Source organism: Bactrocera tryoni, chromosome 5, assembly GCF_016617805.1.
Source record: "Bactrocera tryoni isolate S06 chromosome 5, CSIRO_BtryS06_freeze2, whole genome shotgun sequence".
Taxonomy (NCBI): domain Eukaryota; kingdom Metazoa; phylum Arthropoda; class Insecta; order Diptera; family Tephritidae; genus Bactrocera; species Bactrocera tryoni.
Window position 1 is genome coordinate 19,122,245 of NC_052503.1, and position 22,925 is coordinate 19,145,169.

The window sequence follows — 22,925 nt, forward strand, 5'->3', positions numbered from 1 at the left end:
TGAGGTTTTATTGTAGCAATGACATGGAAGCGATAATAAGGGAAATAACTTTTTGTACCACGTGGCAATCCAATGCGCAAAAGAAAAAAAATATTTGTAGGTTTCTCAATACAAAATATTCGATACATATTATAAATATATATATATATTTTTTTATATTGTCTAGGTGAATTACAGTCGTTTATGGACTTTAGACTACATAACATAGTGGCGCAAATGCTAAAAATTCACTTCCCTTTTATCAAAGAGACTTTTACATATCTTTATCTTATATCTGACATAGCAGACCTTTCTTAGATACTTTGAGATTGCAGTTCAGATACATAGCATTTGCTTCAAGGAGTAAGTTTTCAAAAGCTGCAAGAAGAATAAATACTTTAGTCTCTTTATAGCTATTAAAGTAAATCTGTACATATTACGCTAAAACCTATAATGAAATAAATCCATCAAGTTTTATTATACTACTCCAGCATTTACTGCTATTTATTTCCGCATGTTAATACTTAACCAATATTTGTAAAATTTACCAAAGACAAAGATTTTCATGTTTGTCTATTTGCATATAAATTAAGAGTAAAGCGTAAAAAAGGTAAAAAAAGATTAACAAGCCAACTTAAGTGTGTAATTTTCACATTTAACCAGTTATTAATGCGAAGGCGGCAGCAATGCTAAACAAGCATGCATAAATACATAAACGTGGAAGTTGCTTGGAAAAAAGCTTGAGCGTAACCGGCGGCGGCGCTGGTCCCGCCGATTGCAACAAGTTTTCTGTGACAACATAATCGGCTTTGTGGTATTCAATTGTATGTTAAAGCACACACAAACATACAAACAATTGAAACAGCGTGCATAAAATTTTACAGGCAGACATAATTACATGTATGTTTGTATGTGTATGTGTATGTTGGCTGGCACGTTTATGTCAGAGCAAGCGAGCACGATCAGATTTCAAGTTCATGGTCACAGCGTTCATTCAATTGCTTATACATAAATATGTGAACACTTGTAGGTATATTTTTATGCCAGTAAGCTGTAATAAATTGTGTGTGTGGGAGTGTACTGAGATTTGGAGTCAAGAACGCTGAAGCCTATAAAAACTGGTTGCGCCGCGGGGTTTGCGAAAAATATAAAAGACGCAATTTCATAAAAAAAATCATTTGATTATTTTGGAGTGGAGCTATAAAGAATGATATCAGTTAGGGAATTATGTTTTTGAAAGCGATTTCGTCATTGGCGGCAAATGAAATTAAGGTTCTCTAAAATATTATAATTTTTTGTTATTATTATTTTTGAAATAATTTTTCAATTACTATCGTGACATCAGACAAATTATTAATAATGGAGAATGCGCCTAAATGTAGACAACAATTTTTATTATTTTATTAGCTTCTCTAAAAAACATTATATTTTTTTCTTGTCATTATTGGTTTTTGAAATAATTTTTTAATAATTATGATGGTATTACATAAATAATGAGTAATGATAAATGCCCCTAAATGTAGACAACAATTTTCTTTAGCCAAATATCTTTATTTTAATCGGTATAAATTACTTAAGGAATTTTAATTTTTTTGTGTTTCTTATTGGTTTTTGGATATAATTTGAATATGCGCCTAAATGTAGGCAACAATTTTTATTATTTTATTAGCTTCTCTTTGTTATTATTTGTTTTTGAAATACTTTTTTAGTAATTATGATGGTATTAGATTAATAATGAATAATGTAAAACGCGCCTAAATGTAGACAAACATTTTCCACTACCAAAATTTATATTTTAACCGGTCTAAATTATTTAAGATATTTTTTTTGTGTGTTTGTTATTGGTTTATGGATGTTATTTGAATATGCGTCTAAATGTAGGCAACAATTTTTATTTCATTTCAATTCTTAGCAACAAACTTCCTTTTTTTAAATCGGTCTATTTCATTTAAACATGGTAAATGCAGGCTACATTCTTATTTACACGAATTTCATACAAAAATTTGGACGCAGAGATTGATTCTTTCACCTTTACGCCGAAATGTAGGCAACAATTTTCGAATGTTTTCTTCATAATATCTACAATTGTAAGTGTTCTAATCTGGGAACAATGAAAATATGTTATTATTTTGAAATTAAATCCAACTTATGTATCTGATTAACTTCTTTACGATTTTTATTCAGTTCTGATCATAATTTTGAAGGAGTTGCGGTGAGATAACAGTTTGAAAATCGGTAAAGATATCCGAAGTATAGACTTAAAATATTTTAAGTGCTTTTTCGGTAAATTTTAGATAAAAATATTTTGAATATGCTATCCGAGACGATGCCTGAATTACAATAATTATATTTTTAACCCTTATGGGTCTTGAGTGAAGACTTCTGATTCCAAAAAGTACAGTTTTTCTATAAAATTAATATGAAATTCTTCGAAATTTCGAGGATACATACAAATAAAAGATTAGCGTTATACAAAAAAATATTAAACATAGACGCTTTGTTTTTTAAAAAATCTGCTAATGATGTAAAAATGCAAATACTTGCTTAATAATCCACGAGCCATTATAAATAAGCCAATAAACAAACGATTTCTCCGCAGGCTCAAAGGCACGTATGCATTTTGCAAGCTTGTTTAGCGTGCTACCGCATTTGTTGCGCTCGACGTAATGACAAACGTGTAGCAGCACTTGCCAGGGCAGCTGTCAACTCAAGTGCCCGCCAAGCTGTGGCAAATTAATTGAATGCTTTTGATTTCATTAAGCACTTTTTACACAAAATGTTTGCTTGAATAACTTGACAAACATATTTTTGCCTCGAGACTGACATCACCGACACGTTTCTGAACAACAATAGCAATAACAAAAAAAATCACAGAGTTTCGCTAGAATACACATTGTCAAGAAAAGCAGAGTGGAGTTTCACTTTTGCGACGTTTGAGTTAATGACAAGCACTTCAGGTCTACATCTATTACCATAACCTAGCATGACACTTTTTTATTGTTTTTTTTTTGTTTTTTTATAGTTTTTGCCATAAATAAATCAACATGAACTTGTGCGTTTCTGTTTTCTTTGTTTTTTTTTATGGAAAATAGCACTGGTTCTGACACTTTAAGGCAAGAGTCTGTTGGTTTTTACGACTTCCGCTGTCACTTCTGTAGCGCTCAAGGCCCATTAAGGGTACATCATTTATAGTTTTAATTAAAACTGGTCTACAAATATACGCACACAGTTATATTTACACCGTCGTTGGCTTAGCTTTGCATAAATTATAGCAAAATACATATTATATAATCAGCATTCTAGCTATTCTTCTGTGGCTCTTTTGTAATTCATTTCAGCTTGTTATACTTTGCTTTAATTTATTGTCACTTTTGTTGTAATTTATAGTGAAGTTGTTGCTATGATAATGAAGTTTATATTGTTTATGTTGCCCACCAGCGAAAAGAAGGAATAAATACTAAAAAAAATTAAAAAAACGTCAGACTAAAGTCTTTCAGTTTTGCTATTCTGTACTATAAGTCGTCCATAAATCGGTTGCGCTTGAAAGAGTTCTGGTCTCGCTACAAAGATCCGCAAGATGTTGTTGGTTTTCAGATAATGTGTAAGTTTTAGATATACAGTGATATGCATGAGAGTTTGTGGTGACTAAAAGGTGCTACTGTGTATTTAAATTCGCAATTATGGGTGCTAGGGAGGTTGGTAAAGTATGTTTTCAACAGTTTTTTCAGTCTCGCCATCGCTATCGATAATAAAACAAGGAACAAAGTTAACTTCGGTTGCACTGTCAAAAAGTTTTCCATACATGAACTTGAACTTGAGCGTTCAGTTTGTATGACAGCTATATGCTATAGTACCCTGATTGGAATTTGTTTTTAGAGATTATATATATATATATATATATCTTCAGCAATAACTTCTACCAAATTCCATGAAGAGATCTTCACAAATAAAAAAGGTTTTCATATGAAGACTTGATTTTCATCGTTCAATTTGTATGACAGCTATATGCTATAGTACTCAGATCGAAAAAAATTGCTCAGGGAATACAGTGTTGTCTTGGAAAAAACATTCATACAAAATTTCTTGAAGATAACTCGTTAAATAAAAAAGTTTTCCATACAAGAATTTGATTTTGATTATTCAATTTCCATGGCAGCTATATTCTATAATAGTCTGATCTGAACATCGATTGCCAGCTATATCTTATAGTGGTCTAATATCGGTGTTTTCGATAAATAAGTAGCTTCTTGAGAAGAAAAATATATGTGGGAAATTTGAGATCGATATCTCCAAAATGAAGGTCTAATTCGCTAGTTTATTTGATACTAATATGACCTCATTTCGCTTCTGTAAACCTAACTGCCATCAATATACTGAAGTTGTTCACAATGGTAACATAATCTGATAATTGTTTTCATTTATATGTAAAATTTATTATACGATTTTTTTGATCAAAATAGAACGTAAGGATTGATATTTTGAAATTCTGCTTTAAAAATGTTCTACAATATTTAAGTATAACCCTAATGTTAACTTAAATACTTGCCATTATTTATAGTTAAACTAAAGTAGTTGCACAATGTGTTTTAAATCAAGAAAATTTCAGTAATTTTTTATATTCTTAGAAATATGACTGGTTTATTTATGGAACAACTTCCATAATGGGTTTTAGTTGTTTAATTAGGTGAACCCTCCAGTAGTCAAGTAGTTTTCACAATATGTTTGAGAATTGCTAAGAAGTTAATGTAGACAAGCTGTAAGAATATTGCTTATTTGTATTAAAACTTCATACATGTTTTAATAAAATTTTAGCTGGACATTAGTCTTCAAGTCTGCTTTGTAAATTTTTAATCTTTACAGTGAGATTTCCATACGGTGGATAATTTAGGGTATATCACATCATCGCTGAATTAGGTTTCGAAGTATACCATTTGATCTAATCAGACTCGGACTGAACAATAAAATTACATTTTCACTTACAAATCTTAATTATCGCCTTCAAAATAAGCTACCGAGCCATTAAATATACAGCCAACATTTAATCCAATTATTTATACACTTTTTATAAGACATGGTTTTGGCTCATTTCTTAGAACGCCAATCAGATTCAGGTCTTTTTAGAACAAGTTTAGCATTGCTGCGCTTGATACCGAGAATATTAATCAAAAGGTCTTGAGAGGATCCATAAAAAGGGTTGTTGAGATCCTCTTCTATATCTCTGATCGTCAATACGACGATTCTGAAGCATTGTTTCTTTAACTATTTCGATGTTATCGTCATCAGATATATGGTATTATAGAATTTTTTAAAGTCCATATTAAAGCCTGATGTAGCTGGCATTCGGTAAGATGTTCAATATTACAGCTTGAATCACGTTCGTACAATGTCCAGTTAGAACTCCTACAACCATCGAAAGGTGGTTCTTGCCGAGAGCGAAGAGTTCGCTAGACTTCTTGCAATTTACCATAGATCAGAAGGACTTTGCAGCTGCTGGTAGATAAACAATGCTTGCTGAGCTAGTCTGAAGCCCAACAGTACAGTAGTGAACCACAAGAAGCAAACGGAGCTCCTATGCGTTCCCATTTCGCAGTTATTGAGGCTAAAGTTCTTATCATAGCAAGCTCATTAGCTTTACAGTTTCCTACAATACCGCTGTGGGCAACATCCAAACAAATCTGATCGTAAAATAGCTCGACAGTCAAAGTGTGCAATGATGCTGAGTGTTCTGACACGCAGCCATCTAAGTACTAAGATTCTTTGAGTCATACACCTTGCGGCTATATCTATTAGTGCTATATGTAGGACAACCGATGCTTTCCTTGTTCTTTTCTTGCTGTTGGGTTTCCATGAGAGCTTTTAGTCCAGAATGAGCCTTAAGTACTTATCTCAGTATTTTATACGTTTTAGTGAATAAAAGCAGCTCGGTTTTGCTAGGATTCATGAAGAGGAAGCTTTCGTAAGCCCAGTTGCATACGATGTTGGGGTACCCCTGAGTTAGCTCGTATACGATATTCAGAAATTTCCTCTCAACCATGAAAGCTTTGTCATTTACGTAGGAAATTACCTTGCAGTCGACTTCCTCAAGCTTTTCTAGAAGATCATTGACAACCATGTTCCAGAGAAGTGTCGAGAGAACCCCTACTACCCTTGGGAGGTGCCTCTGCTCACGTTCCGTTATGCCCAACCCCAAACCTATCCTTAGTTCTAATAACCGCTTCTGGAAAAATGTTTTAGAAGGCCCCTCGATGTCGAGAAAGGTTCTCACAGCAAAGTCCTTGTGCCATAAGGCCTTCTCATGCCAGGAGACAAGATTATATAAGGCTGTGTCTACCAGCCTACCTACCTTTGCAATAGCCATGCTGGGCCCTTAAAAGTCGATTTTTTAGGATGCTACCCTTTAAGTAGTTATATACAGTTACAATTTTCAATAATTCTGGAATATTTGCTTTTTTCGGCCTTCTATGTATCTGTATATAACCCCTTAAGCGCAGATCAATCAATCATTCTAACATTTTCATTAAGAAAGTGGAGCGACTGATTTACAAGAGGAAAATGCGCTTTTTTTAAACATCACACTTGTACCTGAAACAAATGCTATTTACTGTTTTACTTAATTTCCGTCTACTTACATATTTCCTTTTAATGTATGTGTGTATGGCTTAGTAATTATAAACTTTACTCCTAAGTGCACATTCATTGTCAAATCAAAGCCATTGCCGCCCACAATGTTGGCGCTGTCTTCAGTAATACCGCCGAAAAGCAGCTGGCGAAAATAATTTGTATGCAAATTCAGATATACTTTTATATGTGAATTATATACATGTGTAGGTATGTATATGAATATATGTGTGTATATACATATGCAAGAGCGCTCATTGTAAAGCATAATTTATGCGCCAAAGAGCGTTTATAGTAATTTATACAAGTAATTTGTTAACGTAAATTGCACATTAACACTGAAAAATGTTATTTTACACACAAGTGTACATATACTCATATATATGTATGTAAATTTGAGCAAATAGAGATTCTCGTACCATCATGCCAGTGATTATAGTGTCAATTTTATTTGTAGTTACACTCATACATACGCTCAAGGTTTTTTGCTTAGATATGAATAAATATATATACATAGTATGTATGAGTGCACATATTTACAACCAAATGTAAGCACTTACAGGTACATAAATATGCACGCCGGTGATGAATCGCCATTCCAAGTATGTGCAGCACTTGTGCCTCGAATTATGTGTGTGTGTATTTATGTGCGCGTCAAGCTCAAAATGGCAGCCTTGGCCGCGAAGCCAGTGTTGCATGTTACCGCACAGTTAAATAAAAGTGAATGAGAAGTGGAAAAAAGAAGAAAGAAATAAGTTTATTTTGATGACTACTTGTGCTGTGCCGCGCAGCAGGTGTCGATAATGTTGAAAATGATTATGTTATTAAATATCTATAAATAATTTACTGCGCGTGGCGTATTTAATCACAATGTTTAAAGCTAAAATTGAAATTTAGTGAAATTATTAATTTAAATCACGTAAATGTGTTGATTATATGAATTAAGTGGATGGTTAGTAAAATTGCCATTACGACTTTGGATGCCTGAAAAATGTATTAATTCCTGTAGAGTGTTGTTTTTGCAAGTTAGTACATTTATAAGTAGAATTGCGATTTGTTTGATTAAAAATTTTTTTGATTGAAATTTAAATCAAAGAAGGTCGGAGTAGACCAATGCAGAAGCCTTTGAAAATGGTAAAAAGTCAAAGAAATTTATAATTTCTTTGTGATTTAGAAATCATTGGAAACGGAAGATAGAATAAACAAAATTAAAGGAGAAATAGTTTACAGGCGTAAGGGGCGTGTTTGAGTTGTAGGGGTTAAAAATGGTTTCTCTCGAGTTCCGGCAAAACAGCGTGTCTTGTAGAAAAAAAATGAGAAGATCTACAACTTTTATATTTGCACCTTTTTCGTATAACCTCAAAATTTTTGCGAAAAATTCAACATTAAAGTGTTTGGGGTTTTTTATTATTTTGATCGTGTTCAAATAAATTCTTTTACTTTAGTGTTAACGTACATAATGTGTTTTTTCATTTAGAATATTAAAGCGGAAACCTTATTTTAAGCAAAAACCGAAAATTAACCTAATTAAAAAAAATCTCAAATGAAAAAAATGATTTTTTTTAAAAGTCAGTGAGCTTTTTATTTGTTGAAATCTCTACTTTTCGTTGGTATAAGAAATCTATATATTATAATACTATAGTAAACTTTCTTAGAAAATGCAAAAAAGACTCAGCTAAACACCGGCTTTTATGACAAAATGGTTCATCTACATTAGGGTGGTTTTTTTGAATTATTAATTTTTTTTTAGTCCCGTCACGAAATTTCCTTGGAAATACCCTAAGAAAAATTCTCTGAAAATTTTAGCCCTTAATATTAACATTAAAAACTGGACCAAGGCCTGTAAAAATTTTCCATAGAAAATACATTACAATTGTGAGTTTTTATCTTTAAATTCCTACAGATCAGAGGTATTTTATGGATTCGCTTTGACTTTAGACGCATATTTCTCAGAATTGTTCACTCTACAAAAGTGCCCAGTGCAACAAAGTCGCAACTGACACCGGCGAGGTACTACGCGGCTCTAAACCCGATTTTTCCAAGAATTTCGCATTTTTTTGTAGATATCTCGTAAATGACAGGAGCTATGGAAAAAATGTACATGACAAATTTGTAGGAAATTTTATTTGCTGTAAAAAAGGTTCGAAGTAAAAATCGCTATCATCAGTACTTCTCGAGATATTCGGCTTTTTAAGTAAGGCTTTATAGAATTTTTATAGATGGTATGTACTAAAAAATCTATGAAAATTGCATACAGCCTTACTTAAAAAGCTGAATTTGTACATAATACAGGGTTTTCCAATAAGTGAGATATGATTAAAAGAAAACACTAATTGTTAAGGAAAGTTTTGAATACCATACACCCTGTCAAGAAAGTATCGATAATTCTTCATTCCCTCCTCTCACCTCCCGCTTATATGAAAGACAGGTAAATTTTTTTACTAGGTTGGTACTATCATTAATTGTGATGCTAAATATGAGCACGATCGCTCAACCAGTGTGTTTACAGCAGCTGTTTATGTCAGTCGACCTCAGTAGACTGTGTCGAATTTTACAAATTTTTTTAACTTATTTGTGCTAAATTTTGGCCAAACACTCAAGGAATATCATTAACTAAGCTTGTATTCACCTGATATGGCCCCCCGTGACTTCTCCACACTGAAATATCCACGAGGAGCACGCTTCGACTTAATTGAAGATATCAAAATGAATTCGACGCCAGAGCTGAAGCCCATGTTACTTTGAAGGCGATAAAATAAATTTGGATGATGATTGAAAATTTTTCGTTTTAATTATAAATTCCTGATGAGAGGGTTATAACATCATTCAAATGGTCTCTACGACTTTTTTTGCAGTTGCGAATTCGATGAACCTAATTTTTGAGTACTTTTGTTCAACATCAAATCGAATGTCATGAATAGCTCGTTTAATATTAACTTATAAAGCTTGAATATAGTCTAGTTTATAGCTAAAGAACAATGACTTCAAGTAACTGCACAAGCTGTAATCTAATGGTATTAAATCACAACTTCTTGATGGTCGCTCAATGTCACAATTTCTTGAAATCTTTATATTTGCTCTTAAAACCACAACAAACTCTCAATTTAGGTCAATCTAATGATTGCTTATGAATAATTGGTGGATTTACTGCGCACCAGAATTGACAGTTTTGTTTATTTAGCGCACGACTCAGATGAATGAGAGCCTTATCGGAGAAGATAATTTTCTTGAAAAATCGTAATCATTTTCAAGTTGCTCCAAGACAAAATCAGCAAATTCATGACGTTTACAATGGTTCAATAGCTTCTTTGCTTGGGTGGGAAGGATATATAAGGATACTAAACCAAATTCTTTCTCAGAATTCGCCAGGTTGTGATTTGAGACAGTCCCAATTCTTGGAAAAGTCTTAGAATCGAAAAATTGCGGTCTTCAGCAACAGTTGCCTGAACGGCAGCAATATTTTCATTACTTCGATCGGTTCTTTTTCTTATTGGCGTTTGAACATTATGTAAAGAAAATGTGCGCTCGAAATTTTCAACAATTCGACGAATAGCGTGTACAGGAGGACGATTATTACGCCCATAAAATGGCAAAATCGTACGAAAAGTTGCAATTGGAGAACGATTAGTTTGATACTTAAATATAATAAAGTGTAAGCGTTGTTCTTATTTGCAATAATCCATACTGAAATTGTAAACATTACTAAATAAAAGGGGAAAAAATTATGTATGTCATGATATACTATATTATATTAAAAATGGCCCAGTATGAGGTTTCCACCAAAAATCTTTGCATGTAAAAAATTGGTTAAAAAACTCATATACTTTTTTCTCCCCCATCTATTTACATATAAATACTTCTAACTCGTCAACAATGTAAGCAACTGAATTCATTTGACCTTTGTTATGCTGACATGCATATCACTATAAACATACATACATATTTTGTAATTAGACACATTTGTAGAAATTTGCATATATGAATATGTTACAACGAAAACCTTGGTCATTCGGCTTTTTAAGTAAGGCTTTATAGAATTTTAATGGATGGTATGTATTAAAAAATCTATGAAAATTACATACAGCCTTACTTAAAAAATTGAATATCCCGAGAAGTATTAATGACAGCGATTTTGACCTCGAACCTTTTTTATAGCAAATAAAATTTCCTTCAAATTTGTCATGTACATTTTTTCTATAGCTCCTGTCATTTACGAGATATATACAAAAAAATGCGAAATTCTTGGAAAAATCGGGTTTAGAGCCCCGTACTACCTCGCCGGTGTGAGTTACGACTTTGTTGCACTGGGCACTTTTGTAGAGTGAACAATTCTGAGAAATATGCGTCTAAAGTCAAAGCGATGCCATAAAATACCTCTAATCTGTAGGAATTTAAAGATAAAAACTCACGATTGTAATGTATTTTCTATGGAAAATTTTTACAGGCCTTGGTCCAGTTCTTAATGTTAATATTAAGGGCTAAAATTTTTAGGGAATTTTCTTTAGGGTATTTCCAAGGAAATTTCGTGACAGGACTGAAAAAAATTATTAGTTAAAAGAAAAAACACCCTAATGTAAGACATTAAAATGAAAAAACTTCCGGTGCCACTAAAAACTTAAGTCAACAGTTTATTAGCAGCGTCTGTACATCACTTAAAATATTTTTGAACAGCAAAAATTTAGTCAATATTCTGTGCACACAACACACACGCACACCACCAAAAGTGCAAAACCAACAGCAACACAGTTGAATGGCGTTCGGATTGCAACCAGCCGTGGAGCACTTTGTATAAATTAGCACTGCCACAAAGGCGTAGCGAAGTGTTGACGCCCTGCTGTTGCAATTATTTTACACTTAATTTAATTTACAACAAAAAAAACATATAACATATTTATGGATTGTCAACTCTCGAACAAAATTGTATAAACAAATGAATTACGACCAGAAGACAGGAGCTGAAGTCAAGCGCGTCTTATTAGCATAAGCTGATATGAGTAAGTGCTAATGAATGCGTCTAAGTGCACAATGTGCTTAAATGAGCGCACAAACAATTATGACATCACTGATGCATTACATTGCAATAACAATAACAACGAGTGTGCGTATTTGTCATTTGTGACAATTGTGGCAGTTGTGTTGCATAATCGTAGTGAAAATTCTAATATAGAAAATGTTTGTGATTTTCCTAAATTGCGCTAAATAATTGCTGCTCAATTGCTCAGCTGACAGCTGATAGTCACACATACGGCATTTGATGTCAAGTTCAGCTTGTTGGGCGCGAAGCATCGCTCATAGCTGACACTTCTCGGACTTTTAGCGAATTTCTATGCTTTTGAGTGTGTATGTGTGTTATCGCATTCTCTACAATGCTATCTTTACACATGCCAAGTTTGCGTCAAAAGCAGTTTTCGTTTTTTTGTTTTTGTTTTTTTGCTTCTCCCAATCAATTAACGCTGCGCTCTAAAAGGCACTTTTAATTGGCAAACATTTCTAATTCATTGAGCGTCATGTACTGCATACCTGCAGCAAATTTTTTCCACACACACACACACACATACAACCATTGTTATTTTTCTTCTTGATACTCCATTAAATAGCGAAAAATTAATTAAGTTGAACAGCGGGAGCTTGAAAAAAGTGTCAATTCGATAAATGTGTTGCGGAATGCCTCGCGGTCATTGGAAGCCAACTTGCTGGTGGCACGTACGCGCTGCTTACAGTAAATATATATATATAGATATATGCTTATATGTTGCCTTTTTTCTTTATAGTCACGCGTTGCAATGCATAGATTTGTATAAGCTCAGTTTTTTCAACATTTAATTCAACATTTATTTCTTCATATTCTAATGGAGGAATGTCGTCAAGTTTTCATGAGAAGTTGTGGAATAATTAGCTGTTTACAAGATAAAATAAAGGGTAGAAATATTAATTAAACGTCGGCGAGAGGAAATTCACTTCCATTTTTCGAAGTGGTGAATATTTATTATAAAAAATTAAAACAAATTTTATTTTTCAGGTTAATTTAAATAATATGGTTTTCAAGGAAGTTTCTTGAAAAATAACCTCAAGATTGAATATTATAGAATATTTTTGAAGTCAACGTAATATTTTCAATAGTTTGGTTGTGTATGAGTAGGTATTAAAGCAAAAAAAAAAACAAAACAATTTAACAAACAACAAAATTTTCCAACAAAATCCTATAAATATTGTGTAGTCGAAAAAGTCTTGCAGTTCACACAATCCACATACGCGCTGGTCACGTGCCTCATTTCAATTTGCTCGGCGATACGTGTCGATTTCAATACGAACAAGGGTCCCATTGTGCCGCCAACACCACGTACAACGGTACGTCCGCTGCCGCCGTTCCGTGAGCCCGCGCCCGTCTGGGAGGATCAAAGCAATGATATACCGAACCCGAATCCATACACGTAAGTGTTATTACAAAAGACTTAAGGCACGAACTCGTTGCAATGATTAATGTTTATTAGCGCCATAAAGTGACAATATTAATTGTGTCGACTTGATGAAATATTGTTTTATAGATGTTTTTAGTTTTCTGTGAGTGTTTTGAAATAAAAAATAATAATGGCAAAGCTGCTGAAATAATGTACAATTTTTTTTCTTTTTGCCAAGCAGCATGAAAGTGTCATATTAAGTTATTTCAAAACAAATTTTTAAGCGCATTATTATACTTTCCATCTCAAACTCAAATTAAATTAGAAAATTTTAGCTAATTAATAATTTTTAAAATTTGGCAACGTCATAATGTCATATCATAAAGAATATTTCCAAGTCAACTGTTCGAGACGCTTGTTCGTTGTAATGTCCAGCTCAAAAAGACCTTCGGATATCGACAAAACGCCTTGAACCTGCCACAAATTTATTGGGCCGGCTTATATCAATTCCATCATTAGCATGTGTGGTACACCAAGGTCCACTCCAACGATGGCACAGAACGCCATCAAGCACATAGTGCTCGTGGACATCGTCGGAAGGTGTATGGTTGTGAAAGTTGCTAAGAAACACGTGTTTGAAAGCTCGAATATCCTCACTCACTTTGACTTCATACCGGATCACTTGGATCATGGAGTCTCCAAACCGAACTCTGCCGGCTTCTTCTCTGCCCATATACCGAAGAGGGGCAGTGAGCTGCTTTGCGGATGGGTCAAAGCTCACGGGGAAGGTTTGTAGAGGGGTTTACTATCAGGAGTTCTGCCAATTCCAGCTTCAGACATTCTGACTATTGCAAAGCTTTCCAAGCTGAGGTTGCAGTCATTTAGGTAAGAGTAGATTTACTGCTGCAGGGTGCAGCCTCCTTCAGAGAAGTGATTATTCACTCACATAGCAGAGCGGCGATGATAGCCTCGCTATCAATAGCATCGAGTGTCTTTGTGATAAGACTGGTATGGGTGCCAAGCCACAGCGGAATAGCAGGAAATTACAAAGCTTATGAACTGGCAAAGAAAGGCACACTAAAACTGCTATCGGTAGAATGGTAGCGGGTCGATTCTCCCGTATCTTCTTGTGTTTTACTACTATATAGCTGGGCCATCATCGGTACATGCGCTGTCGCAAAAGCCTTCCGGCCCTCTGATGGACCGCAACAAATCTAGTGATCTCTTTGATTTCAGTAAGAGTCTCTCGTCCTATTGACATCCATGCTGTGAGGTTGGGGATCTTACTAGACGCCAACTGCGGAAGCTGTATGAAAGAAGATGAGGTGGAAACAACTCAACACTTCCTTCTTTACTGTCCCGCGTTTGGAAGGTTAAGACTTGGAGCGCATACCTTTAGACATCCCACCGAACTGGCAAGAGTGGAAATTAAACGCCTGTGCAAATTTGTATTGGCTACTAAGCGTTTTCCCAATTTATAAGTTCAAACATAGAAGTTTTTCTTTTGTATGGCTTCACTATGGACTATGAATATATCGCACTCCACGTGCGATCTCTCTAGATCAGTCTGGTTATTAACCTAACCTAACCCATAACAATTCCAGTTTATTTCGCTGGCGATTCCAGGTTCGAATCGCTGAAAGTTTGGCAACAGAGATGCTTCAACCTTAGTTTGGCAGAAGCTGAAAAGAGCAGGAGGTAGTGCTTAGATGCTTCCACCTCCTTTTTTGTCATGCAAGATTGTCAATTTGAGTCTTCTAAAATGTTTAGCCTTGATAAGAGCAACTAGTTCAGTAGACCTCTCATGCTCGGCTGGAGGCCCATAGATCCCACATCAGAACGCATGAAGATAGACAATTATTTGTTTATTCCCATCCTTATGGAATTTGTGTAGGTATGCTCTTTCTTGAAAGCTCCGCGGTCTCACAATTTTCAACGATTTCGCCGTGAACATGCATCCAATCAAGTTTAATATAAAAGTAGCTTGATGCTACTGCTAGTGAGGTCATTCTTTAAATAGCTTTGAGCTCAAAGTCAACGACCTCAAGGCCTGTATAGCAGCTTAGCTATCAGTGTAAATGCATATCTCTTTAAAAGAAGCCGCACTACGTTGAAGTAGATCTGTTGCTAGTTTAATAGCTATCACTTTTGCTTGAAAGTCATTACAGTGGTCTGGTAGACTGAAGTGAGGGTTCATTGAGAGCTCTAGACAGAAGACTTCCTCTTCAATCTTCTCCTTTAGTTTCGATCTATCTGTGAAACAGCTCACTGCATCTTTATTGTAAAGACTTCAGCCTGGCCACATATCGATCGGAGGTAAGTGCAAGGAAAATATGCCATCACGAGTAGGTTCTTCGATGCAGTGGTCTGAGTTAACAGAGATGATCGAAATTCCACTCTCTTAGTCCACGGGTGATATATGTAGAATAACATTAGGTGCCATCGCAGGTATTTTACATAGTGCACACCTTATGCAATTGAGAGCCGCTCTAGCTGTAGTTTTATTGAACGTTGTTCAGTACAATATTAGAGTAACTTCGGTTTCTTAAAACCAAAGCACAACTTTTGCTCAGAGATACAAATGTATCACTTTTTTGTTCGAAAATATTTGAAGTCAGATGGCAACACTAATTTTTTAAACACTTTGTATAAAAAATATTATTTTCAGATTACTTAAAGTTATTATAATTTATATATTTTAGTACATAAATAAATGTGGCAACCCTTTTATATGCCACCACTTATTTATAATTCGAACTTTGGAGTAATACAAATTTGAATAAATTAACAACATGTGATTTATATTATTGCAACTGATTTAAGACGTTGTAGCTTATCATTAATAATATATAATATAATTGGCATAACTGTATTTTAACTTTCGACAGTCTTCAACTCAGTAAATTCATTTTAAAATCATACAAAATTCCCTAAGCCATTTGCCATTGAGTATTGTAAGCAAATAAATATACCTTCGCCTTTGGTAAAGTAAATAAATGTTGAGAAAGAGAGCATTACTTAAAAATGCCGTTATTTTCCACTATCCTCTGCACTATCATAAAATTTTATAGTTTAATTTAGCAGCGCATAATTTCTAACTGTAAACCGTTTTGCTATCTTTCAGCTACATTTTACCGCCACCATCGCGACCACGTACAACTGGCAATAATGTTGGCAACGCCGGTCAAAGGCCACTGCACTACTATGGCAACCTCTTGCTGCCCTCCAACGAGAATGCCTTCACCCAGCAGGGCAGTACGAATGTGGGCGGCGGCAGCTTGGCAGCGAAATATATACCGAATGTCGGTATACGGTACACAGCGGTGGTGGCGCCTACCTATAACAGCAACAACCACAATATCAACTACAATAACAACAATCAAGCTAGTCGCAACAACGGTGGCGGCAATTACTTCGACGTGAACAATAAATTGCATGGCAAATACTATAATGCCAAAACGAAAAAGTACAAGGCATACGAGAAGGTCAAATACGTGCCACAAAACTATGTAAGAATCTATTATTATAAATAAAGCAACAATTTACGACATTGTAATATTTAATATTGATTCTCTGGTTAGGGTTTTTTGTTGTGTTTTAGTAGTAGTGGAGTGATTTGTAAGTAGTAAGTGGAGAGGAGTTTGAGGTTAGGGAGAACAATTTTTTATGTGATTTTTGTTAAACATTTTTGAAGAAAGTTTTATAAAATAAGATTTTTGCTAAAATGTTTTATTTTAAGTGAGTTCAATTAACCCGAAATCTTGAATTTTGAAAAAGTTCGTTTCAAATGTTTCTGAGATAACTGTAATACACTATTTGTTTATGAACCAAATCACCACACACGCACACATTTTAACACTCACTCCTCATTTAAGGGGTTTTATCCGCTTGCAAGTCGGAAAAAACAGGGTTTTCGAGAATTTTTTGTTTGAAGTGGTAATTTATTTAACAAATATATAAAATATGAAAAAAAGTTCACTTCGGTTGCATCGTAGCTGTGATACCTTAAACAGGTGCAATTATTATAGTAAAGTTGGTTTAAAAAATCTTTTCCTTGAATTTGGTCGATCAGTTGGTATGGCAGCTATATGCTATAGCACTCCGTTTTGGATAATTTTCTCGAATTATTCATCATAACCTTAGAAATTAATTCATGCTAAATTTCGTGAAAATATCTTGTCAAATAAAAAAGTTTTCCATATAAGGACTTTATTTTCAAAGGTCTGTTTATATGACAGCTAGATGTTCTAGTAGTCCGATCTGAACAATTTTTTTCGAAAATTTGAACATTAGTTAGAAAATAATTCATGCTAAATTTCGTGAAAATATCTTGTCAAATAAAAAAGTTTTCTTTACAAGGACTTGATTTTCAACGGTCAGTTTATATGGCAGCTATGTGCTATAGTAGTCCGATCTGAACAATTTCTTCGGAGAATGTTTGCCTTATCTGGAAAATAATTTTTATTAAATTTCGTGAGTATATTTTGTAAAAAAAAGTTTTCCATACAAGGACTGAATTTTGACGGGTTAGTTTATATGGCAGCTATATGCTATAGTAGTCCGATCTAAACAATTCCTTCGGAGATTGTACCGTTGTTTGGGATAATAATCGGTGCCGAATTTCGAAAAGATATCTCTTCAAATAAAAAAGTTTTCCATACAAGGACATGTATTTGGTCGTTCAGTTTGTATGTCAGCTAAATGCCGTAGTGGTCTGACATCGTCAGTTTAAACAACTAAGAATGATTTTGAGGAGAAAAGTGCATGTGTCAAATTTCAGATCGTTAACTCAAAAACTGAGGAATTATTTCGTATATTTTTGATTCCCTTGAACCCCTGGTCGATCCCGATTTTTGACAAAATAGCTCAAAAGAATTATTTTTTGTGAAAAAAATTTTTTAAAACATCAAAATTATGGTCAAATATATTACTCTTTACATTATTACACGGAAAAGTTGCTAAAAAGGTTGTTGGAAAATTCCAAGCCGATCAATTCAGCCGTTTCGGAGAAATTTTCCTCTAAAAACCGAGTATCGAGAAAAAAAATTTTGGGCGCTGCTTAGACTAAATTAAAACGTTCTTACAAATACATGAATCAACTTTAATTTTGGGTAAAATATTTTCAAATATATGTATATTCGATATAAAATAAAAATATATATGTTTTCAAAATCGCAAGCGAGTTTAACCCCCCTAAATTTCTTCAGACAGCAACTTCTATAGTTTAATATCAAGTTTCGCTTCATCTACTCACACCACTCATACCTTTTCATTACAGTATCCACTATCTGCATTGGCACTACCCATCGAAAAACCTTACACAAACGCATTCAATCAAGAACAGTTGATACGCACACAACAGTTGCCACAAATTGCCGCACCAAACGCCTTTCGGCCAGTTGAAAAGGCAGCAACCGAAGCGCGGTTACACAGCGCAGCATCAACAAGGCAAAATACCATAAGCGCAGCCGCAACAACACCTTTAGCTGCCAACACGGCTGTGCCACAAGCCAAGTGGGCGCACGAGAAAGATCAGCCGCTGTTGAAAGGCAAGTCCCTCCTCGAATCCAGCAAAGCACAAGCGCAGCTACCAATTACTTCAACAACAACAACCACGAAACTAAACGCATTGGGAGGTCAACAGGCGAACGCAATCTCGAGTGCGAAGAGCAGGTGAACGTGCAATGTAGCAACGTTACAGCAACACAAATACAAATTAATTTGAGGAAAAAAGTTTTCAAACGCATTTACACCGACAAAAAGCAAAAATTTACTTCAAATTTACAAATCATCAGTTACTTTGAAATATAAATTTACTTTTACATACATAACCGTTGTAATATTTTTTATTGCATTTTGTAAACTCTGCCAACTGCCTGTCATTGTGCGCTGCATTTGAGGAGTTCAGTGAAGATTAACTAAATGTTAGCTGTTACCACATGATCAATGTCCCTTTTGGGGTTCATAATTCTTTTCTTTTTAATTTTTGCCTTGCCATAAGAAAGCGACAACGAAAATTCATAATTATTTTAATATTTTTTAACTCAAACTGTATTGTTGGTAGCGCACAATACACCGTTATATGAAATTATATAAATATAATGTTATATAAAAAAAACTCGAAAACAAACACTGTGTACCAATTGTAATCGTACTAGTAAATATGAATGCTAAAAATAAACGAATGCTTTTTTTATGAAAAGTAATTGTAAATAAATAATAATGTATTAATAAGAAAACGAGCAATAAAACTGAATAAATATATACTTTTACAAAATTTAGTGGTTTTAATTAAATAAAAAATTGTGTGATGATATTGGAATCCTTTATAATCTAATAATTTCATAGCGCTTCGATGATACATGATTATTTCTGGATCCGTACTTATTAGTAATTTGTTAAATAAAAGTACCGCTATTTCAACTATCTCAATTCCGAATGCTTTTCAAACATTAACTATTTTTTTGAATAATTTTTAAATAAAAAAAAATCAATAAAAATTTTGGTATAGTTGGAAAACATACAGTGTGTTACTTTTAAGTCACCTCTCGATGTTAAATTAGATATAAATGATCTTAACGGTAAATTAAAAAAATATAAATGGAATATGGAAGCTAGGTTAAAAATATAGTTTAAGTTTTGGTATCTTTGGACACTACTGAGAAAACTTTTTAATGTCACTTAGGAGTGGTTGAATACTTCTATATTAGGTTCGGTTAGTTGGTTGATTCCTCAGTATGGCGAGATATCACAGTTAACAGGTCTATTGAAAAGTCCACGGTCTGACATACAGATGGCACTTCTATAATTAAATCTATATGAATAGCTTTTGAATTAAAATATATCATTTTGTGTGAAGCAACTGTCGTTATTGTGAAAAAAAATTGCTAAAAAGGAATTTCGCGTATTGAAAAAATACAGTTAAAGCAAAAACTTGTCTTGATGACGAGTTTCCGGACGCTGCCCCAAGAAAATCAACCATTCCGTATTGGTAAACTAAGTTTAGACATGACCGAAGATAGTCAAAGAATGGATCCCCAAGAGAGGTTGTTACCGACGAAAACAAAATGCACAAAATAATTTTGAATGACCATCAATTTAAATTGTATAAAATAGCAGGCACTCTAAAGATATCAACTGAGTGTGTACATTATATCATTCCCGAATATTTGGGTATGAGAAAGCTTTATACAAAGTGGGTGCCACGTGAAATCACTTTGGACTAAAAACAACGATGAGTTAATGATTCGGAGCAGTGTTTGGAGACATTCACGTGCCATATCCTATCCATCCTCGTGGACCGACACGATGAACCCGTTCCAAAGCGTGGAAAAACGCTGTCGGCTTATGGGTTATAACGCTTGTATTTTGGAATGGGAAAGGAAAATCTTTTATTGATCTTGAAAAAGGAAAGACCATCAACATCAACTATTACATATTGTTATTGGACCGTTTGAAGGACGAAATCGCCAAAAAACAGCAAAATCTATGACTTGGGCTTCGAATTGTTTCCCCAGCCACCGTATTCTCCTGATCTGGCCCCAGTGACTAATTCCTGTTCTCTGATATCAAAAGAATGTTTGCTGGGAAGACAGTTTGGTCGAATGAAGAGGTGATCGCCAAAACTGAGGCCTAAAATCGAAGGGTCGCTTAAGTCAGTGTATACCTTTAAAGAGAACCATGTTGATTAAAAAAAAAAAACGAATATTGCCAAAAAATGTGTTTTCTATGGTAGGCCGGGGACTTTTTAATTGACCTGTTAGACTCTTGTACACAGTATTTCGTTAAGCCAAGATAAAAACTCATCCAGTCGGATATCAGTTATTGTCAAAGCAAATATGCTTAGGTGCTTCATTTTTATTTGCGCTATTTCACCTGAATATCTAGAAGTATGAGACTTGAGAGCTTTTAGCTTTGATCTGGAAAAGACGGAACATTCATTAAGGAAGTGTACAAATGCTTTTGTCTCATCTTCAATCAAGCTCCTTTTGCAGCTAGAACAAGGTAAAATTTTCAATATTACCGTAGCTTATACAAGGTGAACTTCGCTGAGGTTTCATTCCGTAATTAGCAAGATCACCGCCTTACAATTTCCTACAATACCACGGTGGCTCCCAAACAATTCTAATATTGTAGTAACTTGATCGTAGAGATAAGGATTTTAGGCATCCTTTCACATACTATCGGAGTGAATAGTAACTACTCCGAAGGCGGCGCCTTTGATTGAATTTTTGTATTAATAAACGTTAAAATTACTTTAATATAATAAATAATAATTATTATTATTTAAAATAAAGTATGCCAACGAAACACTAAAGCCGTTTAAGCGGATATAGGCTTTAGTTCCTGCGCAAAGTGTTTCGTAGGACATGAGTGAACTTTCTAAGCATTTCTCGGAGAAATTGCTTATCCTTCAGGAACCAAATCTGGCATTTGTGGCGGTTAAGCTATAACATGAACTTTGTATTTTATCTAACATTCAGTCTAAACTTGGTCGGAATAAATCGACGTATGACCGCGAAAAAATACCGTATTGACCCTGAAGTCCCAACACTTATTTAATATCAATAACTCTACATTTTTCGCATAAAACAGATGTAATGAGCGGTACTTGAACCTTCGTATCTTCGGACTTCTACTTCTCTTGCTTTTTTTCCGCTGTCTCTATTTCTCATAGATATGTTTTTTTTTCGGGGTAAAAACTGAACTGATGTAAGATTTTAAAATCTGACATTTTTACAACTATGTTCTCCCTCTTTTCCCGCCTATTTTTTATAGTGTACCGGTATTGTCTTTATAGTTGTAAAACAACAAACAAGTAAGTTATAGCTTAAATAATCTTTAAGTAATGAATACATTTATGCCTGACTATATGTATGCAAGTTAATGTGTTAGTAGCTACAAAACAGCGAAGGTAATAAACAAAAGAATTCGCGTGTCACAAAGTGCTTAAAAGCAAAAGTTTTTTAATTAGTTGTTAAGTTGTACATTACCAAGTGTTTAACGCGTTTCAATGCCTCAGGACATTGAACTTAACTTCTGCAACTTTTGCGCATAAGGTTTCACTTTTGCAAAAATCTTCTTCTGTCATAAATGGCTTTAAATTACCTCAAGTATACTAAAAATGTTAAAAGTATGTCCACATTAAGTATTTAAGTATTTAAGATATTAGAAATATGTCAGAAAGTTCTTGAATATTTTTTATGTTTTTTATGTTTGCAAACCCTCAATTTCTGCTGCTTTTTCTTATGCAAAAGAAAAAAATATTCAATGTCAACTATATACACTTACAATTTCTAATTTTTATTATGTGCAAATATTGTTATAAAAGCCGCTTTTTGTTGGCGTCTACATGAAAGGCTGAAGAAATAAGGCTGCTGGTTTACTGAGTCACTAATTAAGGCGGTGAGTTAATGAAAAGTTGCCATAAATGGTTTAGTTTGCTCTTTAACCTTTTAATAATTATAGTTGCGTTGACTTGTCAACGGTTTTCTTTGGTTGACGTTTCACGCTAATCTATCATTTAAGATAATATGCAGTATGGTGAATAAATATGTAGTACTTGTGTATGCATATGGTTGGCGCAACTGGCTGATTGCAAATAACTTTAGTTGTGAGGTGATATTGATAAAAGGCATTTTAGTTATTTTCGAAAAAAGAATTTTCAAAAATAACATATTTTTTTATATACTATATCATTGAGAGACACGATTAGAGTAGACAATATCAATTGGTCGGTTATTTCTTTTAATCAACATTTTTTTTTGAATTTGGGCAAAATCGAAATTAAAACGATTGAAGCATTGAGTATTAACAACCGAGGATAAAATGACAGTTTGGTGATAAGAATAAGATAATTAATTGTACGGATATGAGTAATAAAAGCAATATTACATTAAGGGGTCAGTAGGGTAATCCGGCCTGTTTTTA

The 22,925-nt window shown here is 34.0% G+C and overlaps 1 protein-coding gene across 4 annotated transcripts in view; it reads left to right on the plus strand.

Annotated features, from left to right (window-relative positions):
- LOC120777774 overlaps positions 1-18,746 on the plus strand; it is a 42,338-nt gene extending 23,592 nt beyond the window's left edge. For all 4 annotated transcript variants that reach the window (XM_040109293.1, XM_040109292.1, XM_040109296.1 and 1 more), the window contains exons 3-5: positions 12,832-13,028; positions 16,120-16,504; positions 18,274-18,746. In XM_040109293.1, coding sequence (XP_039965227.1) covers positions 12,832-13,028; positions 16,120-16,504; positions 18,274-18,672 — 981 coding nt within the window. In that variant the 3' untranslated portion in view covers positions 18,673-18,746. The remainder of the gene's footprint in view (positions 1-12,831; positions 13,029-16,119; positions 16,505-18,273) is intronic.
- The last annotated feature ends 4,179 nt before the right edge of the window (positions 18,747-22,925 follow it).